Consider the following 20015-nt stretch of genomic DNA (forward strand, 5'->3'; position numbering starts at 1 on the left):
CGCAGAAAGGTCCCCGAGGTTGTGTGCCTACTGCATCCAGCCCCATAGAGATGGTGATTGCAGTAGATGATGGATCCTTTGTAACGTACCCTCTGCAGGATGCAAAACCCTTCCAAGTTACATATATGTATGTATAGGTATATTCTGTAAACACATATATGTATTACAAACATAAGTAACACATATATGTGTGCCAAGTATAATTAGGCACATGGGTGTTCTGATGTGGATGGAGGTTCTTATCATATACAGTACTCTAAGTCCAAAGTATTCAGATGCAGGTCTTGACCAGCAATGAAATTATGATTTCCATTTAGGTACGTGCTGTGACTTTGAACATTTCAAAGCCAAGTTTACTGTCTGAGGCCTTTCCCTTGCGTATGAAATTCATGACTGTAATAATGGACTTTTGTTGGCTTGGTTTCAAATCTTTGAGCGTCACAGTGATTTGGGAGTTAAGAAATGTTAAAACTATGTCACTAGCTACTTCAGTTTGAATGAGTTTAGCAAAACTTACTGGCTTTAGAAAACGCAACCGTTTTTCTTCTAAGATGTATCCAGAAAGCCAACAGATTAGGAAAAAAGCTTGCCCATCCCAAAGTTTTGTAGAATCAGTCCCTAAATGCCTGTTAAAATCAAACAATTTAGATAAAGAAATCATTCCTGATTTAGCTGTAATGCCTTACTTTAACTCTACAGAGTATGTCTGAGGATGCTGTAGCAGCAAGTTTTTTTATTTGTGCAAATTGTTTTTTAACAGACACTTAAAATTCTATAATGAAATTATTTATTAGCAAATAAATATGAACACAATCTCCCTAGGGCCAGGAGGGGATTGTGGTGGTAGTTGTTCTATCTTGCTTATTTCTGGTAGTGACATGATGCAGTACTATTTAATAAAATATAATTTCTGCAGGGGTGGGATTTTGAAGTCCTTGGAAATATTAGCACTTACAATCCTATATAGGTTAAGGAGTGAGTAACACAGTGAAAATAAGTCCCAAGGACGTAATTATAGGATACTGTTTGGTTGTGTACTGCTTATCCTGCCAACAAGAAGCAGCAGGCACATCGAGAAGAATAAGATTGGAGAAATTTGAGGAATATAATTGGGGCGTGCTGGCAAGACTGATGCAGAGCAGTCATCTCTTCCGTCTCTTCTGGTGCCCCACATCACTTTATGTCGCTCATTCGAAGATGTCTAGGCATTTCTTTAAAATTATCCAAGTTGGAGCTGAACCAGAGAATGGGAATAAATTATTAGTGTTGCAGATTTCCTCTGTATTTTACAGATGCTTACATTCAGTGTTAATAATGAAGCTCCTCACTTAATTCAGTATATTGCTGCTCCTTGGAACCACCCATAAATTCTCTACAGTCCTTTATGTGCTGATATACTGGAAAAGGATGTATCTTGTTTATTAGTTCAATATCATCAGGCAGGCAGGGGATTTCATGCAGGAGGCATTTTTACACAGGGCTTTCGCCTGCAAAGCAGCTCCAGCAATGCCAATGGGAGGCTGCATATTTCTGTCTCGTACAGCAAGAGCTAGGAAGAAATTGGTTTTGATGTGCCTTCAAGTGCAAACACAAACTATGTGGAGAGGTCTTGCTTGCTTGTGCGTTGTTCCCAGCAGCAGTGGCTTAGCAGACCAAGTTCACTGGTACTTGTTACCAATTCTTGAGTCTTTTGTGTGTTTTCCAGATCTAACTGGCTGAATTTGTTCAGGCATTTTCTTTGTTGGTATACGAGAAAGGAAGTCCGTTCCCTCACTCTCTCTCTTACCAGTGTAGCTTGCCACAGTTGCTACAGGATGAAAAAGAAAGGAGAAGATAGCTTTGAGCACCTCTCTGGAATAACTCCTAAAAGGACGGATCTGAACAGCTGTTTTTAGGAGTTGTGCTGCTGCCTTGTTTTTGTTTTCGGTGTGATAAATGGGATTTTGCCTGCTCACGTGGATTCTTTTCAGAAATTAAAGCTATCCAGCTTCACATCCATTTGAACGTGTTTGAGCTACAGTTGAGTCACAGCTCAAGAAGTCCCACTTCCCATCACCTTAGCGGTCATCGCAGCGTAGGTGCATGCTCTTACCCTGTCCCTGCTGCGAAGGAAGAAGTCGTAGTTCAAGGCCCAACGAAAGGTCCTTCGGGTCTGGCTCAGGGGTCAGCCAGAGTCCAGCAATGCCATCTGCCACAGCAGAACTTCGGTGATAGTTCTTAGGTCCAATGCTCTTAGTTTACAGTACAACAGAAGAGAAGACAAACAAATTACGTGACAGTATGGTGGGTGACCATAGTTTTTAAGAGGCTGAATGCAATCTTTTAAGACACACAGGATTCCTGAGGAGGTCTGTCTGTCTTCTTAGCTGGTGCTGTCACATCAGATTCAGTTTGCGACTTTGTAATCTTGGCAAATGGTGGCAGTCTAATTCTAAATTTGCTTTCTGTCGCTCATTTATGACAAAATGCGTTGTTATCTTAGCAGTACTACAGACCAGATAGTAATAATGTCAGTAGAAATGTGTAGTGTGATATTTGCTGCTAGCATATAGTGTAGCTCATGAATATTTGGCATTTTCTTCTTCCCAGTTACTTCGTAGTTTAAAGAGAATTTTCTCATTTGAGCTTGTCACTTCTGATGCTGATTCATCCTTTAATGTCTTCCAGCTTGCCACTTTAGAATTCCCTCCGAAGAAGCTCTTTGGAAACAAGGATGAACGAGTGATTGCAGAACGACGGAGTCACTTAGAGGTAATGCCAACTTTTTAACAGGCTTCTGCAGTGTTATGTAGGTGGAGTACTCTCTGCTTGACCAGCAGAAACCATTCCCATATGGTCAAAGTTAAATAGCCTGCTTGTAAGTATCTAATTATTTGCTGCCTCATTTAACACAGGAGATGGCAGCAGTAGATTGCAAAGTAATGAAACATGCCTTAAAAAAAAAAAAAATTAATCCTAGTCTAGGAAAAAAAGCATCTCTTTAGAGATATTCATAGGAGGTACATTTATTTAAGGGGGAAAGGTTGTGGGTGAGGTAAGTGTTCACTGTAGACAGATGGTCTCTGTGCAAGACAAGATTAAAAAGAATATTGCTACTTTAAATGCAACTTGTTAGCTGACGATTTACTATTTTGTCATAGTTACTATATCCAAATACCTCACGACAGAAGGAAAGCAATATTTAGACATCTTTGAGCTTTATTTTGTAACCCAGCTTTCTGAAGGTGTTTATTCTTTCAATTAGTTTTAAAAATTAATTTTATAATGGATGAAGTTACTGAGTTTATGAGGGTTTGGGTTTTTTCGTTTGTTCTGCAGTGCGGTGTGATTGGCATCATTTTGACTCCTATCACACATTAGGTCTTTAGATTTTTATGTTAATGCATGTATTATTGCAGCCCAGGGGCAGAAGGTAGGATTTTGGGAAAGAAGAAGGGGTGTGAGCAAGGACTAAACCATACACCCCGCAACTGTATTGTAGCTACATGGGGATTACCTGATCATGCAAGTCATTAAGAATTATATTCTTTGTAGAGCTAAAGTAGCATTAAACAGAGCTTTAGAGAAATTAATATAAAAGTAGATTGCTTCCAACTGGAATCTTTTCTTGCATGATTTGAATTTTTTCTACGTACTTCACCTGTTTGATCTGCCAACAAAACATCCTCCCACTGACTTTTGATGTGAGGCTGTCTTAAATGAAGCATGAAATGTAATCTATTTTGTTTGTTTGTTTGTTTCATGTCCTCTATAGATGGCATAAAGGCATGGCCACATTCCAGTCTGGTACTCAATTTGCATATTTTTGTACCAGTAAGAAATGTAATCCCTTAATCTTTCTGACCTTTAATTGATTTACTAACAGTTTTTATAGTAATGTTGCTAAATGTTAAAACTGCTGTGTATAATGATGCTTTGATCATGGTCATGGAGCACTTATAGGTCTCTACATAGCCAGTTTTTTAGCTTAAAATTAAATTGTATCTATTTTAACTGAAGTCATTAAAACTTTATTACCTGTATGTTTTGTAAACATAATAATATATGACCATTGAGTGTTTTGCCATACGCCAGGTAGCACACTGGGCCATCCTGCTCCATAATCCTGACAAATCACTCACTGTTGGAGAAACTGAAGATTCCCCATGGCTAAGGGAAAGTTAGCTAAAGAGGTGAAGGAACCAAGCAAGTGTTGCCATCCTTGCCACGAGGAGTTTGATGCAACAAGCTGATCAAAACCCCCTTGTGTCTGGGTCTCTAATCATGGTATTTTCTTTTCACTATATATTTTATAGTGGTTTGCTCTGGCTTTGCCAATGGCTGGAGAGTTCCAGCTAACATCGCTGCAGCCTGCTTGGTGAAGAGTGAGAAAAACCACCTAAGTAGTGATGGTTTCCAAAGTCACGTAATGCTTTGAAGGCTCAAAGCACACCTTGAGTTATGCTGTGATGGTAGAAGTTGCACTGCGATAGTGGAAGACGGCACGGGCACCAGTTCTATTTAAAATACTGGCTGTTACCACCTCGTGGCTTTCAATGCAGTATGAACCTTGAGTACACTTCACTGAGCTAACCAGAAAGTAGTAAATGGATGGGTTGCCTCTGTAAGGGACATGGTTTCTTGGCCTTTTGACCATAGTGCGTTTCTGACGTGGGAATTCAGTCAGTTAAAAGGTGAGGGCGTTAGACCATGGTAACAAGCTGAAACAGGGCTTGTGTTCAGTTGGCTTTCATACCTCATCCTGTACCTTGATTTGCTGAAAACCCTTTGCAATGTCTTTCAAGCCTCGCAGGTGATGTGTTGTTATAGCTGTGGTATGGTATAAAAGCTTATTTGATTGTTCTACATGGTTAACCAAGGGCTAATGAGCTAGTACAGCCCTTCTAGAAAAAGTGAAGCACAGCTTCCAGGCCGACAAAATGTGTCTTTTGCAATGTCTGAGCTGACTTTATTGACTAAAACTAGATGGCAGCCTGACAAGTATCAGTCCAATAAGTGTTCTGAACAAATATTCTGTATCGTAAAATCATTAGTAGAGCTGTCATCCCAGTGGTGGACGACAAAGAAATTTCTCTGCTCTTCCAGTTTTTACATTAGGTGTTTAGACATCTTGAATAGACTGTGACTACGTGTTGTTTTTCTGAACTTTTTGAAGTCGGATAGTACAGCTTTGGCGAGTCCAATGCTTTCCACAGGTCATCTCTGAGCAACAGCAGGTTCTTTTTTTAATTTCCTTTTTTTTCTTTAAGTGTGCACGTAACAAATTAACATGCAAACTCCTGTGTACGCCTGTGTGATGGACAAGACAACTTAAGCTGTCATTTCAAACAGCCTGACTAGAGTATTTGCTGGAATTAGCAGTTGGTTACTGAAATGGCCTTGGAGGCTCTTTTCTTTACATCAAAGCTAAATTGCAACTCTCAGTCTGATCTGGGAAAATGAAGCAGGTAGACTGGGAGTCATAGTGGGAGCAAAACTACTCTTCCAATTAACTACATGTACAACAATCAGAGAGCTGGTTCTAGTGCAGGTACCTAAACTGTTATTTTATTTGACTCGCTTTGCCTTTAGTCAGGGAAATTTTCCTTGTGCCTCATTATAAAAAGATTTGTCCAAGATATCCTTTGCGGGACAGTTTAGGAAGAGTTTGGTTTTTCCTATACATCACCTCTCAGGTTCTCACCGCAGCAGGAGAAGTGCTGAGGACGGCAGTGGGGTTTGTGGTAGCTTTTGAGGCAGCTGGAATTGCGAGGGCTGGCTGTAGGCTTTGCTTTAAGATTGTCATGTAGAGTTACCTTATTTCAGCTTGAGATTAGAAGTGGGCATATTTCATCATAATGGAGATGAAATTACTTGGAGTAAAAGACTCCAGAGCGCCCCAAATTATGAGGATTGTGGTTTAAAATCACAATAAATGCGAAGTTTTCATGTAAAACATTAAATTCTTTTATTTATCTTAGCTGGTACAAATGCTTAATAACCGAAAGCTTCACAATACCTTGTCGGTAGGAAAGCATATTATGGGTACTATTTTTGTGTGAGATGAACCTGAGGAGAAGTCTTTGATCTCTAGCGTGTTACTTAGTTGCATTGTAAACGTATTTACTTTGGTGTTTGCTGGTATAATATAAAGTCTATTGAGCAATATCTTACATTTCCATAGAGCTTTGGAAAAATTACATGCAAGTTTGCAGAAAGGTTTTGCCTATAAGTCTTAAGAGAAAACACCTAAATTGTATTTAAAATTACCTTCCAAAATGCCCTATTGCAATCTATTAATTTAGTATTTCGTCAGGGACCTGTTGCAGGGCAAAACTCTAAATTAATTGTTCTGCAGTCTAAAGACTGTAACTTCATTTCAGAGCCAACCTTGCTTGATTAAATCCGCCTTAAATGAAACAGCCAAGAATTCCTTTGATTAAAGTTAATGAATAGAAGTTAGTGTATATCTATCCTTTCATGCAATTAGAAATCAGTAGATAAGAGTATAGGATCCTTTTTAAAAATGAAATCAGTTGAGGTATATTTTTTTTATTTTTTAAGCAAAAACTTTGCAAAGGAAAGACATGTCACAAGAGATACATGATTCAATGTATGTATCTGTTCCTATTCTAACTGCAAAATATCTTTTATTCCTTGGTGAGTTGCTGAATCTTTTTACTGTCATCCACAGTTTTCCTGAAATCCCAGCTTCCTTGGATACTGCATTTCGGTATCATATCTTTCCCCTGATTATTTTTCTTCTTCTCTTAGACTCCTGCTTTGTTGTAGTAATGAAGATTATTATTAGCCCCATTTCTGGCTGCACAATGTGAAAACACTGGGCAGGAGTCTGAGGTGCCATAGCCGATTGAGTCGTGGTTCTTGACTCCTTGGTCAGAAGCCTTGCAGTCACGGACCCATTGGGCTTCCTTTTCTGCTCTGGCTGTCACCAATGGCTTAGGAAAAAACAAGGGTAATGCTGACAAAATCCCAACAGGTCGTTGCTCCCCAAGCCTCAGCCTGTCTCCTTGTCACTGTTCCCTGTTTCCTGTTCCCTGTTTCCACTGCTGCATTTCCTCATGTTTTTTTGTGGACGGCAAAAGGCAACGAGATAAATCCCTGATCAGGGATGCACCGACGGACAGCTCAACAGGCGGTAGGAGCTGTGTGTTTCCCTTTGCTGCCACTTAATGAGCTCAGGGAATGAAAGAAAGTCAACCTGTGGCAGGATGGTAAGGCGAGTCTACGTCAGGTTTTGTAGGAGCACATACATCTTCCTGGCATTGTCTCTGCTCTTTTTTTTTTTTTCTTGGTACTTTGAACCTCTTTAAAAGATAGACACACTCAATTTATTTAAAATTAATAATACAATTGTTCTTAACCTCCTCACTTCCTGATGCCTGCTGATGAGGTTTTCAATGATAGGTGTTAATGCAAGAGACAGAAATAAATCTTGTATGAACTGCATAATTCAATTTTGCTCTGTAGAGCTGGCTGGGGAAAGTGTTGTAGACACCGAACTGACTGAAATATTGCTGTCATCTACAGTCAAACTTAAGCTTCCAAAATAAGATTCTTTAACTTAGAAGCCAAATGCTTTGTTTTGTTCTTAGTTTGTATTCTCGCTTGAGTTCTTTTGGAGGGGATAGTTTCTAGGGTTTTTTTTTGGTATAGGGCTCCAAAGCTAGCCACTCCAACTTTCCCCTTTAAAACTGAGATTCTGCTGGTTTTGCATGGCTCCAAGAATCTGATTCTGGGAAATAATGGAAGTAGCACCTTTCCTTGAACTTGAATTCATTCTTGGTGTTTAAATATATTATTAGTTTCAGAATTAACACCTCGGTGGCAACCAGCAAAAGAAACATCTGAGAAAAAAATCTCAAAATATTTGTCGACAGATTTGGGCAAACAGAACGTTTGAGTCTGTCTGAGACCTCATTTCTTGAGGTTTTGCTGGAAGTCATGAGGGCAGAAGCGTTTTAATAATATTTCAGATGATTCATCATCTGAATATTCAGTATGAACTTGATGAGTACATCCCACTGGCCTGTGTTTCACAGCTCCATCCCTTAATATGTTTAACTGAGACAACCTGCTTCATGCTAGTTACGGGTGAATTGATGTTTCTATTGCAAAAACGCTGTCAAGTGGGGCCAGAGTTACCATTTCTGTCTGATTTTTCCTGACTGTGACGCCAGTCACAAAGACTTTTCAAAGCTACTGATTATGTGTCAGTTCAAAGTGATTATTAAAAGGAAATTATTAGTCTCCAGTATCAGCTTACAACAACATCCCTAATACCAAAGCTTTTTAAGAAGAGCTTTAAAGCCAGCTGCTCACCAGCCTGGCTCTTACAGCCTGAATGTTTGCCTCTGACAGTGTGGTTGTAAATACTGTTCTTAGAAGCATCTCAATGCGAAGGACTTCAGAAAGCATTCAGAATACATTTGATAATCATTGAAAGATAAAAGGAAGCTTTTCCTTTGTTGCAGACATGAATGCACACCAGATAGGACTGCTAGCACAAAAGCGAACCGCTGCAAATGTCAGTGTTTGATAATGCTAGAGAAGATTGTTTCATACCCATAGTCTGAACTACAGAATGCAACATCTTGGAGTGATGGTTTTAATTTCCCACTAGAGGAGCAGGGATGCAATGGGAGCACAGGAGGAAAGAGCATAGATGCATCCACAAAGCTGAGAGAAGAGCGTGTGTGGTTGGGCCATATTGTGAATATCGATTACATGAAATCCATGTCAAAGATAATTTCATAGATAGGGTACAACTAGTCTTCACCAAGTGCCCATAACCTCTAGTAACCATTTTTACAGAGCGTGTGTGGTTGGGCCATATTGTGAATATCGATTACACGAAATCCATGTCAAGGATAATTTCATAGATAGGTACAACTAGTCTGCACCAAGTGCCCATAACCTCTAGTAACCATTTACAAATTTTAAAACCAAAAATAACTGCTTTTTGGCAACAACACTAAAGTCTTGCCTTGCCTGCAGACAGTAAGACTTTGCAGTTAGCCATCTGAGAGCAATTTCACACGTCGGGTTCCCAGCCTTCAGTGCATCATCGGCGCTGCCCAAGGCACCTGGCTTTTCTTCTTTGAAGCGGCAGCCCTCAAAGAGGAGTTGTAGCAGCTCTCGGCAGGGAAGCGTTTAATCTTCTTTTGGGTGGTGCTGCTTCTTGTGCGAGGCCCTGTTGGCTTCAAGAAGTGAATAAATAAAATTAATTTTACCTATTGATTACAGTAGCTAGATACAAATAAGTAGAAATTGGGACTTTGAGTGCATCAGCAGTTGCTCCCGTACCAATAAAATGTTACTTTGATTAAATACCGTAGACTCTCAGCCAGCCCCACAGCAAATGCAAGACATTATTCTTATAATAGCAATAGACGATAAAGATGGTTGTGTAGACGGAGTGAAAGCCTAGGGATATTTTCTGGATGAGTTAATTTTAAGCTCTGGTCCAACGGGGTACTGAATGCAAAAGGAACAGTGAGCGTAAGCAGCCCCTTGGTCTCATGTGCTCAAACTCAGTGCCTTATTCAAGATCAGGTCTGCAAACCTGTTTTGCAGAGTTTGCTAGGGGTAACTTTACATAATATACAAATGCCTTTACAATAATTTTGGTATGTCTTTCTTTAGGTGTATAACTTTAGGTGTATGACTTCAGATCTAAAAACTAAAAACTTCAGAACCAAAACTACCTCAAAAACTAGGTGTTTTGTGATAAAATTTTAATTTCCTTTACAACCAAAGAGTTAAATAGGATGTGCAATTTGGAGGCCTTTTTTGTCTTTCCTTTTTAGAGATTTCAGAGTATCAGAAAATAAGGAAGTATGTTTATCATGATTTACTAAGTTCAGAATACGTGACAGCATATAGTTTGAACTCCAATTTAACTCCACATCCTGATGTGTTTTGCTGTCAATCCAGAATAGATTTCCCAACATCCTCCTACAAATCAAGTTTTGAAGTTGTGTACCTTTGTCAGTCTCCAGTAATGACTCTCCGTATTCAGATGTGAGCAGATGAATAAAGGGAGCCCTCGACCAAGGATGCTGGTTGAACTCGATGCTATCCCTTTTCAAAGCAAGCATATCAGTCATCCTCCCGCATCTGATTTCACCAAAGGAAGTAGAGGGTGATGCATGACAAGCGCTTGGGTAGCGATTTGCCAAGGCCGCTCTGGCAGACGACACGCTGTCGCTGCCGGCCCAGGGATGCGTGGTCAATTCAATCCTGGTGTTCTTTCTCAGTAGGTTTTGACAGGACTTGTTTTGACTTGTGCTCCAGAGAAAAGATGGGTTTCCTTCACTAGTCAGGTCTGTTTTGATCTTATTCTAATATCGCCGTTCACTTCCAAAAGAAGATTCACGCTGATAGAGCACCTGTAAATCATAGCCCTTGCTGCCTTTTTTTTTTTCTTTTAACTTGCCAGCCTACAATTCCATTTTCATTGGAGCTACTTAAAGCCAATGAATATAAGCTTTTAGCATGCAGGCATTGTAAGAAATATTAAGTCCTGTGGATTTTAAATGAATTTCAGGCAGAATAAGATTGTAATTCGGGATGTAGACTGACTTCAGAAGTTAATTCAATTGATGCGGCATAATAGTAATTCAACATAATGTGCTCATGCCATTAGACTTGCACAGAAAAACACTCTAAATAGCTATAATGAATAGTTTGGAGTTTGAAAACCTAGGAGAGCAATTTCACCTTGAATCATAACTGGCGTATCTCAGAATGCTTGTACATTAAGAAAATTCGAAAAGGTGTATGAATTCAAGTAAATTTCAGTACCACCCTGGGTAAAATTAAATTTTAGTGGCACTCAAACACTTCTGGAGAGGTAGTGGTAAAATCTACTTTCACCTGTATAGCTGTGGAGGAAACTAACCCTAATTCAAGGAATCTGCATTACACTGTGCCTAAGAAACGTAGGGAGAGTTTCCCAAGGGGCTACAATTGTAAGTCCTGTTGTTTTAATGGAGTTTAGCTGCTTAAAGAGCTTGATTCTTACCTACTTAGTTCCCAAGTCATTTAGGTACCTCTAAACATGCCCAAGGGAGTGGTGTGTATGATATTGCTGCTTCTCTCCCTGCTTTGAGTCCACCACCAAGACAGACTGCTGCAGTGTTAGTACCACTGCAGTGGCAAGAACGCAAGTCTCCATAGTTCAATTTTGTAGCTCCAGCAAAAGCAAAGGCAAAATTCTTTGCTATCAAAGTAAAATTCTGGTTTTATAGATCTAGCATTTACAGCCACGTTAACATTTGGGAGCTATATAGGTAAATTTGTTTACTAACAGAAGAGCTACATTACTTTTTTGGTAGGAGCTTTCAATCTCATCCCCTCCTGTCTAGCTCCTGAGTAAACAAGTTCAGTCTAACAGGTTAAGAGTTTACATACGTGTATCACAGTCAAATTGGCAAGATATTTGCTAGTAAATTGGAAAAAAAAAAAAAAAGAACCTAGTGTAATTTGCCATACTTGTGTTATTTCTGTTAAGGGAAACTCATAAATCCTGGTTTCTTAGGAGACGTCGCCCGCCCGCGGCAGGGGCAGCTGGACCCTGCAGCAAACACTGCTCCCCCCGGAGCTGTGCCTGGCTCCTGCATCGCCAGCGGTGCTGGGGCTGCGGGGCTGGGCTTGCTTTCCTCGGGAGGTAAGAGGACATTTGTGGAGGCAAAGTCTGTCGGTGGGACAGCTGGAACTTTAACATAGGTGTGCTTCGGGAGAGCAGGGGCTGGGCGTCGTGCATGGCTGTATGTAGAATTTGTTCAGGATGGAAATTGGTAGTGTTGCGGGGTGGAGCTGGATGTATACATATGACATGCAAACACCGAGTAAGGTGATACTGATGAGGAAGGCCTTGATTTATTATTTTTTTAGATTTATTTTTTCAGTGACTACTAGGCATTATCTGTAAACAGCCTCGCTTCTGATTAGGCCTAATCAAAGTGAAGAGGAAGGATTTGATTAAAATGAGTCAATCCTTTATTCTTGGCTTGTGTAATGTGAAGCCAGTTAATCTAGCCTTGAGCCTAATTAACGTCTGCCAATCTGAAGCAAATACCCCCCCTCCTTGCAATATTATGACTAACGCAGTGGTGATTTATCATTTTCAAACATGTGAATCTGTCTTTATTCTCCTGAAAAATGTCTTCGTGCTCACACAGGTCATGTGCAGCTAGAGCAAGGTCTCTGGTACCTATGGGGTAAATACGTTCTCGAGGCGTCTGTTACCTCTGACTCCTCAAGGGAGCTTTGCACAACTTTGACAATGTCTAATACTGTAGTTTTTTCATAAGGAGAACCCAGCCATCCTGGTCTTTCTGCAAAAGATATCGGCCCAGGTGACCAAGTTATAATTTTAGAAGCTTTCTCTTAAAATTTTTTCACGGAAGTAAGATCCTTCAGGGCCCCAGGTAGTCTCCCAGGCAGTAAGTCTTTTTCTTACCGCTATGAAGTCACAGCTGCACGTGATGACCTCAGGGTATGTGTGGGAGATAAACGTGTATGGATCCAGAGGTGACATTAGGGACTTCCTGAAGGGCCTGAAATATCGCTTGGGATGTTGAATATCACACGCTGTCCTGCTCACACCTTTTACTCAGATCTGCTTTATGATATCTTGCAATATATGTCAAGGTATTGGGGAAAAGAATTGAAGCGCCTCCTGTTTTCTTTATAAAAAGAGAAAGAAAACCCCACAGAAGACCAAAATGTTTCTGAGCTAGTTATATCTGGTGAGTGGAGAGTTGATCTGAATCTTGAATTGCTGGAGGTGAAGATATTGGTCACAGTCTGTGTACGGTCCCCCATCTTTTGAGCTGCCGTGTACCAAAGCAGTGCCACCTTGTCTTTTATATTCTTGCTATCTGCCAGTTCTTGCCCTGCTTACTCAAATTTAGTAAATCCAGAAATGGATCTGAAACTGCTTTTAGAGAGCTATTAGAGCATTATGCTGGCAATTACTCACTCCTAATTAGCCAGTTCAGCCTCAGGTGGTCCCTGAGGGAGGGGGAGATGGTTTCAGTGGGAGACACAGGGCAGAAGTTCGACTGCGGTGAACCAAATCTTGCCCTGGAGGGCTGAGCTGTCCTTGCGGACTGCAGGAGGAGCCTGCTGGGATCGCTACCAGGACAAAACACCTCAGTTTGGACAGCTTCAGTACCCCTTGCTGTGTAACGTTGGGGTATTTGGCATAAGTGAACCTGCTCCCTTGGAACTCAGTTCTTAAAGAAACTTCCTATATTGTGGCTAATGGCTTTCCTTGTCCTCCACACCCGACCCAGACCATCCAGTCCTACGTGATGTTTGAGACGAGGTGTGTGTCCTGGTGAGGCAGAGCTGCCTTAGCTTGCAGCCCTTTTCCTAAAGGGTTCCTGTCTTCTACGCTCCAGCCGTAGCTTACCTCCCCATACAGCGTGTTAATTCCCTCTGACTTTTGCCAGTAAGAAAAAAAAACACAGGGAAGAAGCAGATCCAATGAGAAGTTTGAATCCTCTTTTTCCTGGGAAGATGTACAGTCTCTTCTTGTCAGAGCCTGTGTACAGCATCACCCCCGACAGGGCCCTTTGCCAGCCTGAAGTCTCTGTGGGACGCCGTCACCTGTCAGTGCTGGTTAAGCCAAGTTGGTTTGGGTTTTTTTTTTCTTGTTAGTAGAGACTGTAGTTAGTGATGATAGCTGGCATTTCTGCAGTGTTTTATATTTGAAAAACCTCCCTGGAAGGAATATTTTTTTCTCTTCAAGACACCAATGGAAAGGTCCAAAATAGACAAAGTTGCTTAATTTGGGAAAGAATCCCCAAATGTTCCTTTTCCTTTGCATATGCACAGTTTCTTTCTAGGAGACAAAGGCAGGAGCTGCACTCCCATTTCTGCATTAGGGCAGGCTCCCTTTGCACGTCGTCTTCTAAGCAGATCCTTATTTTTGTGATCACAGATTGGAACCGAAGCGTGTCCCTGTCTGCTTGTTTTGGGCTAGAGTCTTCCTTGGGAAGATCTTACTTTGCAAATACCCAATTGCAGCATAATGTGATTTTTTTGGAGTCAGGGAATATGCTTCATCCTGTCTCTTTTTTTTGTAATCGGATTCCTATCCTATAGAAAACAGCTGCTGATACCCATGTATGCTTTGCTCTCTGAATAATTCAAATCAAGATTTGATTTAAAGCTTGCAGCATTTAATACTAGTCAACAGAATAATTATGTGATTGGTGCTGAGAGAAACTAGCATCTGTATTAAAGGGAGAGAGGACCCAAGGCTGGAAGTTAGATGAGCAAGTTAATTAGTCCTACCTCTGCCACCGATGACCTTCTGTGACCTTGTGGTTAAGCTTTTGTCTGTCACATTGATGTGTAGGTGTTGAAAGGGTGGTATTGTTTCAAAGAAAAGAAGCTATTGTTTCAAAAATCCCCAAAGCCTTGCAGGGTTTATCTTATTAAGGTTTGTGGTGCTGTCAGCTCTGTCAAATATTAGCAGGTGATACTTATAATGCTAATTGTAAAGTGTGATATTTAAAGAGTTTAAAATGCTGAGTTTTTTGAAAAAATTGCTAGAAACAGCAGTAGGAGAGAGAAAGCTCCAAGTTTCTTCACTTTCTGGAAGTGCTGGAGTTGATGAGTTTTTCAACACACCAAAGTTAAATGGAAAAAATCCAATTCTTACTAAGCTGTGCTCTTGGTCTCTGAGGCTGTCGCTGTTTGTAATGGATTATGAGAACAATGTCATTGAACTGAATTCCTCTTTAATATGCCACAATTGGAAGGATGATAAGAACGCTTTCACATTCCAGAAAGCTTTTTTGATTGTAATAACTTTAATAACTTTAAATTAAGTTATGGATTTATATTAAAATGTATAAAATTATGAGGTCCCCACATCACGAAGTAGTGCAAAAATCATTAGAATGACTTTGCTGTGCTGATGGATTGAGCACGAGATGAACACTGGCCTGCTGCTAAAAAGGTGAACTCTATTAAAATGATTTTTAATAAGCTTTTAAAATGGTTGCCATTTTGCTATTCACATAATTAAGAGGGAGGCAAAGCTACTCAAACTGGTAAGTAAAGAAAAACCTTTGGGCCTCGCAACACTTTCTCCAGTCTTGTTTCATTTGCAAACATTTGGAATGCAAAGTTAAAAACTTGCAGGTATGATTGTCATAAATATTAAGTTAAAGGCCATGAAGGCTGTAATGCGTGCCAAGAGGGCAAAAACACTGCTTTTCATATTTTGGATTTTTTTTTTAACCTGGGTTTTTATCTTTAAGTATTTTGTATGTGCGAAGAGTATTTCTGCTCTCTAAACTGGCGTTCATGACTGTGTGTTTAGACTGAGCAGCCAACGTGATGGATGTTTAAGTTACTCGTTTTAATCCCTGTTCTCGTGCCAAGGTCCTGTGCCCTCACATTGAGACGTTTACAAATTTATAATTAGGATATTTTCCAGCAAACTCGCAACGTAGCAGGTTGAGCGCTATTAGTGAAATGAAACTCCGAAGTGCATTTGGAAGAACACTGATTGCCAGACTAAATAATCCAGAACAAATGGCTAGAGTTTTGAAAGGCTAACAAATGAAAATGAGTAATAAACCCAAACTTTTTGGAATATTTGTAGCAGTTATCTAGTTTTTTCTTTCCAAGGTAATCATGCAAGCCTAGCAAAAGTAGGATTGCTATAACGTAGTGCTTTGCATAGTAGGGACAATAATTTAGATGCTATCTGTGAAGTGCTGGTAGGAAGTCACAGCTCTAATTTGTATAAAATTTGGGCTTGTTTCCATGAAGGCACCCTGAGCTTTCCAGTCTCTGCTAAGGAACACATCAAAAGATACCAAAGTGCTTCCTACCTAGTTTCAACTCAGCATAAATAACACTATTCTGTACGTAGAGAAAAATCGTATCTCTGCTGGAAATGGATTTAATAGAAGAGCTTTGAAAACAGCTCTCTCCCTGCCCACCGAGTCCTGACAGAGGAGATCCTTTCATCTAGCCTTGCTTTCACTCAGCAGCTTGCAGTGGCCTCCTGGGTTGCAGCAAAGTTCATGTCGAGTCCCTTCTGGATCTCTTAAGATAAAGTTTTCTTTCCATCATCTCTGACGCTTGGTGTTGATGTGCTTCTACCCCTCTCCCACTTGCTGTGACCCTCATCCTCTCACTATCCCATCTGAATTTGGGAAGCATCTTTCCACACACCGAGAAGGCATCCTCTTCCTTTTCTCCTACCCCTTTCCTCCACTTTGTTGTCCACGTTGCATCCAACAGGTCAGAGCAACCTTCCCCCTTACTGCCTAGCCACAGCTCTTTAATTGAGGCATATGCTTGTGGTATGAGCAAACAATTCTGCCATCAATCACTGTTTCCCTCACTATGGGACTTCGCTCCTAAGCAGCATATCTGGGCAGAGCAGCCTTTATTTCACTGAAGCAACAGCCTCTTTGTGTCAAGGGCGCATCAGCTCTGTGCTATGCTAACACATCAGCATTGCAAACAAGGGCAAATGCGGATACGGGATTTAAAAGAGGGCTAATTTGCTCAGAGGTAGTCGTTGAAGAGCGCATAATGCCAAGCCATATGGCTGGAAACCTTCATACAAAATTAATTCCATCATAATCTGGTAGGGTCTGCTTGTTGCCATTTTCCCAAGGATCTTTTTCATGTTCAAAGAATCTGTGATATTCACTGCGCAATTCCTGCGCGCAGATCTGGGAAAATAAGTATACCTGCTGTTCCTAGTGTTTCCCTGTCAGATAAGTATACGCTTAGAGCAGAGGGGTTTTTTGTTCTGCCATTAAGCTATCGTGCCAAAACAATGAATAATGGCTCTACAGGAAAGGTATGACAGTCAATTATCCGACTCTCCATACCAAGGTGAATGCAATAGGTCTTGTAATGTCTCCGGCGAGAAATTTTGGTACCTTTGAGCCTTTGGTAGCCGTAAACTGGAATTACTGCAGTAACTTTTCAGCAGAGTGCTAAAACTCTAACAGGATGCCATGTTTTACATTTGATTTTCTACCATATTCATCCTTCAGACGTTACAGGATTGGGACTTTTTTTAACGGGCCCTGCTTTGTGAACTAATTATGACAAATGCTGATATGACATCTGTTGCTCACTTTAAATTACCTCTTAGTCTGTTGGAATTCATCTTGAAGGCATTTTTGTAATGAATTTTTTTTTCATGAACATTAATACAACCTGTGGGAGATCTGAATAAAAAAGAAAATTCTCCAGTCCCACCAAGAGAATAGTTTATGTGCCAGCTGCTTTTTTTGTTGTTGTTTTTTGTTATGCTGCTTTCTGTGATATTTGTACAGCTGGTTTCCAAGGCACTTAAGTAGGTAACAGGTTGTTATACTAAGGAGGAATTCTCCTTCAGAAAAGAGGGAATAAGTAGGACTGCTTCCCAAACATGGAGCCACTTCCATGACCCAAAAGCTGCCAAGTTCAAATAACTAAACCTTGTGCTCTTCAGAGGAGACTGTGCTGTTCTGTCTTACAGATGTATTTCCCACTGCATCCAAGATTGGTGAATAATTTCCCGAGTTAGCTTTTTGTGTGGTCAGTCTGTAGCAGAGCAAAGGATTTTATCCCCATGCTGCAGATGAGGTTGGGTGCTTCTTTAGCACCGGTCTGATCAACACCACCTACTGCGTTTCATTCAGAAGTTATAAATATGACTTATTAAATCATGCTAAATGTTTGTAATAATTCAACCCATATGTGAAGGAAACCCCATCAGGTTTGTGAAAACTAACTTTGTGTTAATGCACATCTGTCACAATTTCTCTAGGTACAAGCGGATGCAAGTTGCACAGCGGTTGATTAATATTAACTTTTGGGAAGGGGAATGCTTCTTATGTGTAAGACAAAAAAAAAATATATTTAGAGGGCAGCTCAGTGAAAAGATGCTGGTAGGTTCTGAGATAATATGGAAGTTGTGCAGTCTTTGTGCAGATGGCCTTGATCAAAACAAATCCTTTTCGATGTAAGGATTGTGGAGGCTTGATGAGGGAAAGATTTCTGAAGTCCTTTTGTGTCCATATGTAGTGAAATTCCTACAGAATGGATCTGAGGTTTGCACCTGCTGTAGTGTTTGGTAATGCTAGACGGCAGTATTAGCAGGTCACGATTAGCAGAAAGCATTACATGACTACAGAATAAACCAGAAAGCATCACGCAAGCACAGCACAAAACAGTGACTAAGCTTGGCAGAGGAAGAAAGTCGAAAATACTTATTCTCTGCTTTTCCTGAGCTTGATACAGACATTTCAGTAGACCTGTTCTATGGGTGGAAGTAAATGCTGATGGTTGTTAAAAGGATGTTTCACAGTCCATGGAGATCTTGTTTGGGTTTTTTTTATACCGCTGCTCATTTAATTCTTCAAAGTGGGTTGTAATCAATTTGATCAAGTAAACCTTGTGACGTTTTGCATTTCATTCCACAGAAGTACCTCAGGAGCTTTTTCTCCGCAATGCTGAAATCTCCGTCGTCTCCGCTGCACATTGATAAAGTGGGGCTGACTCTGTCAAAGTACACCATCTGCGAATTCTCACCCTTCTTCAGGAAAGGCGTTTTTGACTACAGTAGCCATGGGACCAGCTAACTTTTGGGCCAGGACCCTTATGCCAGAGGAGCACAGCCAGAGTGGTGCCTTCACTTTTGCGATGCAAGATAAATGAGGAGAAGAAAAAATGGTGTCTTCCTCCATGCCTGGAAAATTGCACCAGAACAACTCCAATTAAAGACAGCTACACCCCAGCGCTAGCCTGTGTCCTTTACCAGCTCTCCTATTAGTGCCTGCATTTTCCTGGCGTGGGGTATACAGACATTTTTGTGTAAGTTGCTCTGTTAATACTGTACAAAGATTCTGACTCTTGTGCTGAGTTCGGATCCGCTCCTTAGCGGGAGTGCTTCCTTCCCATTTGCTCAGACAATTTGTTCTGGTGGTGCGAGAGCATCTTGTGTTTACCGTGGCGGTGTGTCATGCTGACAGAGGGTTTCTGAGCAGCCTTTTGGTTTCTGTCCAAGCTGTTCCTTAAAGAACACTTCCTCTTTTGTTTCCTTATAGAACACTGTGGTCTTTCAGGTAATGCTCATACTCCACCGTTGTTTCTTTTCTCCCTCCAAGACCTGCATTTTAACTATTTGATTGTATAGTTGTATAGTTTTCCTCGGAAGGATTAAAGGGCCTGGGTAACTTGAATGTTTACCAAAAATATATGCAGAAGAAAGAATATAATTTAAATCCTGCAAGTCTTCCACACTTGGTTGTTTTGAAGCAGAACGAATCACTCGCCGTTAATTAAGCAGCAGAGGAAGCAATAGTTACCGAAGAATGTGGTCAGCATCTTTTCATATTTTCTAATTATTCAGACTCTAAGTGAATACTGTGCACTGTGCAGAGTTCATAGCTATGCATAAAGCTAATGCAAAGTGCTATATTTCTTTTTTTGAAAAATAGCTGCTTTGCGATAGCGTAACACTGTAAAACCTGAGTTTTATTTGCATCGGTTAAAATTTACAGGATTTGACTAATAGTACTTTAAAATTACTCAGGACTCATTCGGACTTGCACATGTATATACAGGTAGAACTCATTTTATATTGCTGCGGATCCAAAAATATATATACACTGTGACTGGAATTGAGTACCCTGTACATGTTAATGTGTAAATGGTTGTATAAAAATTAGAATCAAACAACTTCCAGTTATTAAAATGCATAATGAAAGGTAAGTTTTGTGTGCCATTTGTTAGGAGTGTGAAGTGTTATTTGTGAGTTGCCATTGCTGACCACCAGTAGAGCTTGGTAATCAAGCTATTTCATGTTGTAGAAAATGATTATTAAAACCTAAAGTAACAACACTGGTGACATTTTTATTTCATCACCTAAATGGTAGGAACAGTCATGTTTTACGTTTAATATGGTGTACAAAGGTAATTGGATTCCATTACTAAGCCTGGCCTGCTACAATAAGCATTTCTAATTAAAAAAA

The 20015-nt window shown here is 40.4% G+C and overlaps 1 protein-coding gene across 1 annotated transcript in view; it reads left to right on the top strand.

Moving 5' to 3' along the window:
- Nucleotides 1-18623, top strand: part of LOC104161183 (kinesin-like protein KIF16B) — a gene marked incomplete at its 5' end in the record, with an annotated part of 38905 nt that extends 20282 nt beyond the window's left edge. The window contains 2 exons of the mRNA XM_009699519.1: nucleotides 2668-2751; nucleotides 18465-18623. Of these exons, the coding sequence (XP_009697821.1) occupies nucleotides 2668-2751; nucleotides 18465-18623 (243 nt within the window). The remainder of the gene's footprint in view (nucleotides 1-2667; nucleotides 2752-18464) is intronic.
- Nucleotides 18624-20015: the final 1392 nt, after the last annotated feature.

This window comes from Cariama cristata, unplaced genomic scaffold (assembly GCF_000690535.1).
Source record: "Cariama cristata isolate BGI_N322 unplaced genomic scaffold, ASM69053v1 scaffold10814, whole genome shotgun sequence".
NCBI lineage: Eukaryota > Metazoa > Chordata > Aves > Cariamiformes > Cariamidae > Cariama > Cariama cristata.